At 56.7% G+C, this 10,252-nt stretch overlaps 1 protein-coding gene across 2 annotated transcripts; it reads left to right on the top strand.

Annotated features, from left to right (window-relative positions):
* The first annotated feature begins 1,478 nt into the window (after window positions 1-1,478).
* On the top strand, window positions 1,479-4,932 carry ACTB (actin beta). 2 transcript variants are annotated; one of them, XM_057528486.1, is made up of 7 exons: window positions 1,479-1,604; window positions 2,319-2,447; window positions 2,596-2,835; window positions 3,309-3,747; window positions 3,833-4,014; window positions 4,156-4,306; window positions 4,445-4,932. In XM_057528486.1, exons 2-6 carry the CDS (start codon window positions 2,325-2,327, stop codon window positions 4,297-4,299), a joined length of 1,128 nt encoding a protein of 375 aa, XP_057384469.1. In that variant the 5' UTR covers window positions 1,479-1,604; window positions 2,319-2,324; the 3' UTR covers window positions 4,300-4,306; window positions 4,445-4,932. The 2 variants fall into 2 exon arrangements, with proteins under 2 accessions (XP_057384469.1, XP_057384468.1); XM_057528485.1 differs by having other exon boundaries at window positions 4,156-4,932.
* Window positions 4,933-10,252: the final 5,320 nt, after the last annotated feature.

Genomic DNA, 10,252 nt, shown 5'->3' with positions numbered 1-10,252 from the left:
GCACCTACTATGTGTAGCAAAGCCCTGGGCAGACCTGGGGTGCCTGGACACAGACCACGGGCGACAGGCCAGGGCCCCTACCTGGACCACCCTTCCCGTTTTCCCTTGTGTGAAAATTCAGCTTGTCACCACCTCCGAGAGGATGCATGCTCCTCCAGGTTGGGCCAGATGCCCCTCTGGGGGTTCCATGGCCTCTGGGTTTCCTTTTACCACACAGTGACCACTGTCGGCCACCCTCTGGGTGGCAGGCTCTCCCTGCCGGCCTGGCACTTCTCAGAGCAGGGAACCACCCAGAACACTGTGGAGCACCCAGGTCTGCCCCAGGGTTTGGTGGAGAGACCCAGGGCAGGAGCAGGTACTGTGGGAGGGTCTTCTCTGAGGGCAGCTGGCCTTCAGCCACTGTCACGGCCGCTCTACCCCCTCACCCTCACTCCTCTCTGGCACACTGAGTGTCCTTCCCCAGTCCTTGGTGGCCTCCAGATGGTCCAGGAGGGCAGTTCAGCTGTGGCTGCACATGACAGACGATGGATGGTGGGCCCCGGGCCCCAGAGCTGTGACGAACGGCCCTGCCTGTCTGCGCCCAGCAGTGGCCGGCAGCTGCCCGGGTCGCCGGCCAACAGCCCAGGCTTGGCCTTGGCTGGGCGTGACCAGGCAGCTCCGAGGCAGCCCAGCTCCATGGGAACAGTTTCTCTGCTCCAGAGCCCACCACTCCCCAGGTCTGCAGCAGGGGAGATTTGGAGCCCTCCTCACAGGGAACTTCTAGCTGCTGGCCCCTGGGGGCCGGCCCTGTCCCTGGGGACTGTGGTCTTGAAGCCCCTGTTAAATGGTCACCAGCCACCCTGACTCCCCCATGAAACACCATGGTCCTCATCCCCAGGTCTCTGAGTAGTAATGTGCCCCTTAGCAAACGGAGAATCCCACTCATCAAGCTCAGCACCCCCAGTCAGAGGCCCCCCTGCAACCCAGGCTTTCTGGGCACTGGAGCTAATGTGGGCAAGGGGGGTGACTCGCTGCCCACCCCTCCCCCCACAACTGTTCCTTAAGGATGCGCCCACAGCAAGCAGGCACCCTCGCATCTGTGCTGACCCTTGCCCACCGGGTCGCTCACTGCTCTGGGGCATCCACATCCGGAGGGTCCCGGTGTGGGGGGGATCCGGAGAGGCAGGCAGGCCGGGTGCAGGCCTGGCCATGCGGGGCCGGACCGGGCAATGCTCAGCGGGGCGGCGGCCCAGGGCTCGCACCCCCCGACCCGCGGGCCCAGCACCCAAAGCCAAAACTCTCTCCCTCCTCTTCCTCAATCTCGCTCTCGCTCTCTCCCAGTCCATCGCTCTCTCTCTCTTTTTTTTTTTTTTTTTTTTGCAAAAGGAGGGGAGAGGGGGTAAAAAAATGCTGCACTGTGCGGCGAGGCCGGTGAGTGAGCGGCGCGGGGCCAATCAGCGCTGGCCGTTTCGAAAGTTGCCTTTTATGGCTCGAGCGGCCGCGGCGGCGCCCTATAAAACCCGGCGGCGCGACGCGCAGCCACAGCCGAGACCGCGTCCACTCCGCCAGCACAGGCCCCTCGCCCTCGCCGCTCCGCCTTCGCCGCCGGTCTACACCGCCACCAGGTAGGGCCCCGCGCCGGCCGGGCCGCTGATGCGCTGGGCCCGCGCCTCCTCCGGGCAGGCAGCCCCGCGATCCCGGCCCCGTGGACAGCCTCCCGGCTGCGGGGAGTGAACTCATGCGCTCCTAGCTCGGGGCCGGAGCTGCGCTCGGGGCGCGCTCCCAGAATGTTTCCGTCGGGACCGGGGCGGCCGCGGGTCTTTGTCCGAGCGGGCGGCTCGCTCCGCCGGCGGGACGGCGGGGCAGCGGGGCAGCGAGGCGGCGAGGCGGGAGGGTGGGTGGGCGCGGCGGGGCAGCAGGGCCGGGTGGGGGCTGGGGACACCAGTGCGCGTGCGTGTGCGCGTTAGGCTCGGGAAGCGAGGGCGGGGCGGCCGGCCGGAAGGGGTGGGGTCGCCGCGGCGCGAGAGCGCCTGCGCGCACTTCCTTCTCGCGCCGCCGGCTCCCGCGGGTGTGGCCGCTGCGCGTTCGCCGGGTGGTGTTTTTTGGGCGGGGCGGGGCCGGCGCCCGGTGTGGGGGGGCGGAGGCCTGGCTTCCTGCCGCGAGCGGCGGGGCCGCCTCCAACCCGCGTTTGCCTTTTATGGTAATAACGCGGCCGGCCGGCTTCCTTTGTCCCCAATCTGGGCGCGCGCCGGCGCCCCCTGGCGGCTCGAAGGCGCGGTGCGCCGGAAGTGGGTAGGGCGGGGGCGGCCGCAGGGCTCATGGTCCTGGTCTCCCCGCAGTTCGCCATGGATGACGATATTGCTGCGCTTGTGGTCGACAACGGCTCCGGCATGTGCAAGGCCGGCTTCGCGGGTGACGATGCTCCCCGGGCCGTCTTCCCCTCCATCGTGGGGCGCCCCCGGCACCAGGTAAGGCGCCCGCCTCGGGTCTGACTTGGTGGGTGGAGCTCCCCTCTCGGGAGCAGGCGGAGGGAGGAAGGGGGAGGCCTTCGTCTTTCTGGGTGAGGGTCGGTGGGCCAGTGCCTGAGCTGAAGGCGCCTTGCTCCTCCCTCCGCAGGGCGTGATGGTGGGCATGGGCCAGAAGGACTCCTATGTGGGTGATGAGGCCCAGAGCAAGAGAGGCATCCTGACCCTCAAGTACCCCATCGAACACGGCATCGTCACCAACTGGGACGACATGGAGAAGATCTGGCACCACACCTTCTACAACGAGCTGCGTGTGGCCCCCGAGGAGCACCCCGTTCTGCTGACCGAGGCCCCCCTGAACCCCAAGGCCAACCGTGAGAAGATGACCCAGGTCAGTGGCCCGCCGGCCTCGCCTGGGCGCCCCCCTGCACCTCGTTTCTTGCCCTTCTTTGCCACGCCCTTTCTCACTTGTTCTTTCTTCTGCCATTTTCCTAGGACTTTCTTCTCTGACCTGAGTCTCCTTTGGAACTTTGCAGGTTCTATTTGCTTTTTCCCAGATGGAATCCTTTTCTCGTGTTTGCTTTTCTGACTAGGTGTTGAAAGCATAAAGTGCTGTGGGTGTAGGTACTAACACTGGCTCGTGTGACAAAGCCGACGAGGCTGCTCTAAAGTGGCCTTGGCGTGTGTATTCAGTAGGTGCACAATAGATCTGAAGTGAATCCCCGTCCTGGGAGCCCCAGCACACTTAGTCATGTTCCTTGCACTCTTTGCATGTCTTTGCAATCTTTTTTTAATCTTTGCCCAGTCTGGCCTGACTGCTCCTGGTGGCTTCTCAGGTGTGACATGGTCCATCTCTCTGTGCAGATCATGTTCGAGACCTTCAACACCCCAGCCATGTACGTGGCCATCCAGGCTGTGCTGTCCTTGTACGCCTCTGGCCGCACCACTGGCATCGTGATGGACTCCGGTGATGGGGTCACCCACACGGTGCCTATCTACGAGGGGTACGCCCTCCCCCACGCCATCCTGCGTCTGGACCTGGCTGGCCGGGACCTGACGGACTACCTCATGAAGATCCTCACGGAGCGTGGCTACAGCTTCACCACCACGGCCGAGCGGGAAATCGTACGTGACATCAAGGAGAAGCTCTGCTACGTCGCCCTGGACTTCGAGCAGGAGATGGCCACCGCGGCCTCCAGCTCCTCCCTGGAGAAGAGCTACGAGCTGCCCGATGGTCAGGTCATCACCATTGGCAACGAGCGGTTCCGCTGCCCTGAGGCTCTCTTCCAGCCTTCCTTCCTGGGTGAGTAAGGAGGTCTCATGCCCGCCCCACACGAGGGTCACTCTGGTCACACTGGAAGCTAAGTCTGGCTTCTCTTTCTCCTCAGGCATGGAATCCTGTGGCATCCACGAAACTACCTTCAATTCCATCATGAAGTGTGACGTCGACATCCGCAAGGACCTCTATGCCAACACGGTGCTGTCTGGCGGGACCACCATGTACCCAGGCATCGCCGACAGGATGCAGAAGGAGATCACCGCCCTGGCTCCCAGCACGATGAAGATCAAGGTGAGTGCCTGGCCTGAGCTGGCCTGGGCGCCTGGGGGGTGCAGATGAGCGTGGTGGTTGTCAAGGCAGCCACTTTGCTGTAGGCCCCTGGTGTACCAGGGCTGGGCCGGCCGGAGCCCTCACTGCCCCTTCTCTCCCCAGATCATCGCCCCGCCCGAGCGCAAGTACTCCGTGTGGATCGGCGGCTCCATCCTGGCCTCGCTGTCCACCTTCCAGCAGATGTGGATCAGCAAGCAGGAGTACGACGAGTCCGGCCCCTCCATCGTCCACCGCAAATGCTTCTAGGCGGACTGTTAGTTGCGTTACACCCTTTTCTTGACAAAACCTAACTTGTGCAGAAAACGAGATGAGATTGGCATGGCTTTATTTGGTTTTTTTTTGTTTTTTTTTTTTTTGTCTTTTTTGATTTTTTTTTTTGCGCTTGACTCAGGATTTAAAAACTGGAACGGTGAAGGTGACAGCAGTCGGTTGGATGGAGCGTCCCCAAAGTTCTACAATGTGGCCGAGGACTTTGATTGTACATTGTTCTTTTTTTTTTTTTTTTTTTTAATAGTCATTCCAAATATCGTGAGATGCATTGTTACAGGAAGTCCCTTGCCTTCCCAAAAACCGCCCCACTTCTCCCTTAGGAGAAGGGCCAGTCCTCGCCCGAGTCCACATAGGGGAGGGTGATAGCATTGCTTTTGTGTAAATTATGTACTCCACAATTTTTTTTTTTTAATCTTTGCCTTAATACTTGTTCTTTTTGTTTGTTTTATTTTGAATGGTCAGCCATCGTGGCCCCCTTTTTTGTCCCCCAACTTGAGATGTATGAAGGCTTTTGGTCCCCCTGGGAGCGGGTTGAGGTGCGGAGGTAGCCAGGGCTTAACCTGTACACTGACTTGAGACCAGTTCAATAAAGTGCACACCTTAAAGAAACACGTGGCTTGTGGCTGGCGTTGTTGGATGTTGGGGAGAAGGCTGGGGCACGGGGGGTGCTCTGAGGCGCCTCTCACCCTGAAGGGTCTGGGGAGTGGGGTTATGTGGGAGGAGTTAGGGATTCTGGCCTCTAATCCTGTGTAAGTGAATTCCCTGCCTGGCCCTTGTTCCCCTGTATTTCTCGCTGGGTTCTGAGGTCCAGATGCTGGGAGAGTGGGGAGCTAGGGAGTTGTGGTCCCTGTACCCACCTCGCAGAACTGGGTGGGGACCTTCGTCCCTGTGAGTGCTGCTTCCTCACTGTCCTCTTGGGATAGTGGGGTCTCCCAGGCCACAGGCTTTGTCCTCACCTTCCCTTCAGTACCTGGGGAGAGCCAGGGGCTCTGAGGTTGAGGGTAGGGTCTCAAACTTAACACCTGCCCATTCACCTGGAGTGACCTCCATAGAAGGGACAGCGCCACCCATCCGAGGCCTGTGGGCAAGGGGATGTGGGGTCGGCAGAGATGGCCCTATTTGTCTCTGGCTGGGGGCATGGCTGAGGCTTGCATCTTTCTGACCAGAGGGTGGACGCCATCCTTTATTCTTGGGGCCCAGTTTCAAGTGCAGATCTGGCCCAGTTCTCCCAAGAACCTTCCCCGGGAAGCAGCCTGGAGTACGGGGTCAGTTTGGGACTCTTCTCCAAACCTGGCTGGCCTCCACTCTGTTAGAAGCTGTGGTTGACATGGAGGGAAAGTGGGTGAGGCTTCTCCCACACCGCCAGAGGTAGTGAGACACGGAAACTGGCCCCCAAGTCGATCCAGATTTGAGGCCTTGGGGGGCCCCCTCCCCTCCATGAACCTGGGGCTCCCCCAGGGCTCCGCTGGGGACGGTGGGAGCTGTGGCCCGCGAGGATGGGGTGACCCACCGCCTCCCATCTTAGGGACAGTGCAGACCCTCAGAAAGGCACCTTTTGTGCAGCATCTTGGGGGTGTGTGGTGGGAAGAGGGCTGTCCGACCTCCTGATGGCTTCAGAAACCAAAGGGGAGCCCGCGGTCCCCGGGCTAACCTGGGCAGATTTTCCTAGGTCAGTACATGAAACAGCATGGCGGGTGCAGAATGTGCTATCCGGAAGGTGTCCTGTTCCCCAGGGCGCTGCCCTCTATCAGCTGGCCCAGAGGAAGAGCACCGAGGATGCTTCGCCCTGACCCTGTGCAGTCTTAGAGGCCCGGGAACCAGGAAAGGAAGTCCCTCCCCGGTCAGCTCCAGCTCTTTTGGTCTAATTCAGGGATGGTGGTGAGCCCTGGGCTCTGGGAGCTGCAAGTAAGTTTCCACCGATAAGAGTTGAGTACCTACTCTGTGCTGATGTCTTGGACACAGACCCTGCACTGGAGAAGCTGTCAATCTGGAGACTCCCCTCTCTCCCTCCCTCCCTTTCTCTCTTCCTCCCTTCCTCCCTCACACTATTTGTGCTAGGCATTGCGCCGCGCTATGGGATGCAGTGGAGAAGAAATCAGGTGTGTTTCCTGCCCTCACGAGGTGCCCAGCTTACTGGGCAAGACAGAATAAATAGGAATGTACCAGTACCAGTGGTGATAATGAGAAGAAGAAAGAGTAGCAGCTGCGTGTCAGTCTGGGAAAAATGGAGACATTCATCATGTTGATGCGTGATGGTGTCACGGGTGTAGACATACATCAAAGCTCATCAAACTACCTCAGTGAAGCTGAAAAAAACCTAAGAAATACAGGTTAAAAAAAGAGGAAAAAAAGCAGTCATCATTTTGCCTTTTTCCAACAAATAAGGTAATAAAGGACCATAAACCTGGCTGATGGGGGGATGGGGGTATCCGTGGCTCTTGAGCAGGAGGGTTCTTCAGACGGCTTCCTGTGGGAGGGGTGCGGGAGCTGGCCAGAGGACACTCGCCTGGGCAGGTGGAAGTGTGGGCGTGCATGTCTTAGGCAGAGGCCCTGATTGGCTGAGGGCAGAGGCCCGGGGATGAATGGGAGGGTGGATGGGGCTATGTGTCTTTTCTATGTGGCCCTGGGAAGTCACGTTACTGTCCACATGCCCATCTGAGAAATGGGAATGTCAGTAATAGCTGGAGGGGTGCTGTGAGCTGGTGCTCCCTCAGTCTTTTCCTTTGAAAGGAGACACACATTTGACCCTTTAGGTGCTGCTCCTTTCCTCCCGGGGCCACAGCTGGGCTGATCATCTGGGCTAAGCCAGAGGGTGCTGCATTACCTGCCACCTTCCTCTCAGCACCCATTTTACAGATTAGGAAACTGAGGCTCAGGGAGGACAGGTGCGCTGGCCCCAGGTTACCCACCTTATAAGTGAGGAAGCTGGAATTTGACCCTAATACCTGTGAAGCCCAACAGAGCAACAGGCCAGAAAAGGCAAGGTTCAGCCCAACACAACCATCCTTTACAGAACTTTGGCTTCTGCACTCTGACCCTCGAGCCACCTCTGCCCTGGGCCAGGAGGCTCCTTGCTTTCTCAGGTGGCTGGCTCCCCCATGAGGCCGCTCTGACCACCTGAGGTTCACCTTCTTAAGGAGCTGAAACCATCTCTCGCTGGAATGTCCCTCCTCTGTGAAGCACCCCCTGCCTGGATGGAACTCCACCCTAACAGGTGCCCTGAGAGGAGGGGAGTCTTGGCAAGTGCGGGGGCTCAGAACCCTGGGTGGTTCCTTTCATCCTGACGTATCTTCCTGGATCCCAGCAGTGAGGACACAGGGAGGATGCTTGGATCCTCTGCAGGCCAGTCGTCTTCTCTGGGGGGACCTGGGGCTGTGAGGCAGCTCTGAGGGGCCAGTGGCAGGATTGGAACACACCCTCTAGCCTGGAATCACCCAAGGGACTCGGGAGCTGGAATCATTCAGAGCCACGTTTGGCGCCTTCATTCACTCATTCACCTTAGTCATCATTCAACTTAACATTTCAAGCAGCCCCACAGTTCTAGAGGGAGGGAGTTCTGCAGTAGTATTGCAACATTGTCCCTGCCCTCACAGGGCTGCCAGTGTTTTTTTTTTTTTTCCCCACTGCATCACACGGCTTGTGGGATTTTAGTTCTCCAACCAGGATCCAATCTGGGCCCTCGGCAGTAAAAGCGTGGAGCCCTAACCACTGGACTGCCAGGGAATTCCCAGGGCTTCCAATCTTGCTGCACTGTCCCCTAAGGGGCCACGAGCCACACATGGCTATTTATATTTAGATTAATTACAAGAATTCAGTTCTTCAGTTGCACAAGTCACATTTCAAGTGCCCATTGGACAGCACAGGTATGGAACATTCTCAACCTTGTAGAAAATTCTAGTGGATGGCATTGGACTGGTGGGAGGACAGATGTGGACCAAAAACTCATACTGATGGCTCTTAATTATCCACTGGGATAAATGCCTTCAAGAAATACTTGGAGGAATGGTGACAGAGAATAATGGAACAGTGACCTGGTCGGGGGGAGGGGAAGGTTTTCTGTGGAAGGGATGTTGAGAAATGAGTCAGAGTTGGGGTGAGAGCCACCTGACAGAGGCAACAGCACAGGCAAAGGCAGAGGGAGCGCCTTCAGGAGTGAGCAGGTCAGATATACATATTTCAAAAGTAATAAAATTTAATTTTTAGAGCATTTTTAGGTTCACAGCAAAATTGAGAGGAAGGTACTGAGATTTCCCATACATCCCCCGGCTTGCATAACCTCCTCCACCATCAACATCCCCGCTAGAGCCAGAGAGCAGAGCAGAGCAGTACATTTGTTACCCCTGATGAAACAGGGTTACCTACATTGACACATCGTATCACCCGTAATTTACATTGGAGTTCACCCTTGGTGTTTACATTGTATGGGTTTGAACAGGCATCCACCATTACAGTATCATACAGAGTAGTTTCACTGCCCTGAAAATCCTCTGTGCGCCGCCTATTCCTCCCTGCCCTGGTCTCCCTAAGTCCTGGCAACCGCTGATCTTATTATTATCTCCATAATTTTTGCCTTTTCCAGAACATCATGTAGTTGGGATCATACAGTATGTAGCTTTTTCAGATTGCCTTCTTTCACTCAGTAATATGCAGTTAAGTTTCCTCCATGTCTTTTTTTTAAATTAATTTTTTATTTATTATTATTTTTAAAAATTTATCTATCTATTTATTTATTTATTTTTGGCTGCGTTGGGTCTTCGTTGCTGCTCACAGGCTTTCTCTAGTTGTGGCGAGGGGGGGCTGCTCTTCGTTGCAGTGTGCGTGCTTCTCATTGCAGTGGCTTCTCTTGTTGCAGAACATGGGCTCTAGGCGCGTGGGCTTCAGTAGTTGTGGCTCGCGGGCTCTAGAGTGCAGGCTCAGTAGTTGTGGCGCACAGGCTTAGTTGCTCTGCAGCATGTGGGCTCTTCCCGGGCCAGGGCTTGAACCCGTGTCCCCTGCGTTGGCAGGGGGATTCTTACCACTGCGCCACCAGGGAAGTCCCTCCTCCATGTCTTTTCATGGCTTGGTAGCCCATTTCTTTCTAGTGTTGAATACTATCCACGGTTCAGATGGACTACAGTTCATTTATCCATTCACCTACACTTCTCGGTGGACGCTGTGAGGAAGTGTCACCGAAACCTGGAAAGGCTTGTGACAGAGTGAGAGCAGTGAGGCACCGGGGCTGACTCCCCCGCCCCACACGCAATGATTTCCAACTCAAATGTTCCTCAGAATTGGATATGCCCAGGAAACGTGAGACTCCTTCCTCATTAGAAAGAGTAAGAGTGGTAGAGGTTACAGCTTCTGTGTATTGAATAGCTCCTCTCTGCTGGATACGTACCTGCATAATCTCATTTAATCAATCATTGATTTGACAAATGTTGATCAAGGGTCTGCTGCAGCCATGCCCTGTTCTAGTGGGGGAGGGAAAATAAACACATCTGCCACAATGAGAAACATACCTGATTATGGCTTATAGGGGAAGAAAAGGAATGGGTCAGGGAGTCAGAAGAACCTGGGCCTCTGTGAAACCCCCAGATGCCTGCCTGAGTCAGAGTTGGGCTTCACTGTTGAGGTTTTGATAGTAAACAAAAAACAATGGGAACCCCGTTAACACGTGTTTGCCTCAAGTGGTTCCTAACCTTTGACCTAACCATGAGCTCTTTGAGGCAAGGACTGTGCCTGTCCCCATGGTGGTCCGCCCACAGTTGGAGCCATCAGAGTTCTCTGGATACAAACTGGCTCAACCTGGTGAGGTGGGAGGGGAATGAGGCCCAGGGAGAGTTTGATATGAAGCTTGATGTACTGGGTTGAATAGCGTCCCCCAAAGATTCAGGTTCACCTGGAATCTCAGAATGTGACCTTATTTGGAAACAAGATAAATAATAAATTT

The sequence above is a fragment of the Balaenoptera acutorostrata genome, chromosome 15, assembly GCF_949987535.1.
Source record: "Balaenoptera acutorostrata chromosome 15, mBalAcu1.1, whole genome shotgun sequence".
NCBI classification, from domain to species: domain Eukaryota; kingdom Metazoa; phylum Chordata; class Mammalia; order Artiodactyla; family Balaenopteridae; genus Balaenoptera; species Balaenoptera acutorostrata.
Note: the sequence above shows the minus strand (reverse complement) of the source record. Positions and strands in the feature narration are given on the sequence as shown.

Coding starts and splice junctions, on each gene's coding strand:
- ACTB (XM_057528486.1), top strand. CDS start 2,325: ATGGATGACGATATTGCTGCGCTTGTGGTCGACAACGGCTCCGGCATG. Junction 2,448..2,595: donor TGGGGCGCCCCCGGCACCAG/GTAAGGCGCCCG, acceptor CTCCCTCCGCAG/GGCGTGATGGTGGGCATGGG. Junction 3,748..3,832: donor CTTCCAGCCTTCCTTCCTGG/GTGAGTAAGGAG, acceptor CTTTCTCCTCAG/GCATGGAATCCTGTGGCATC.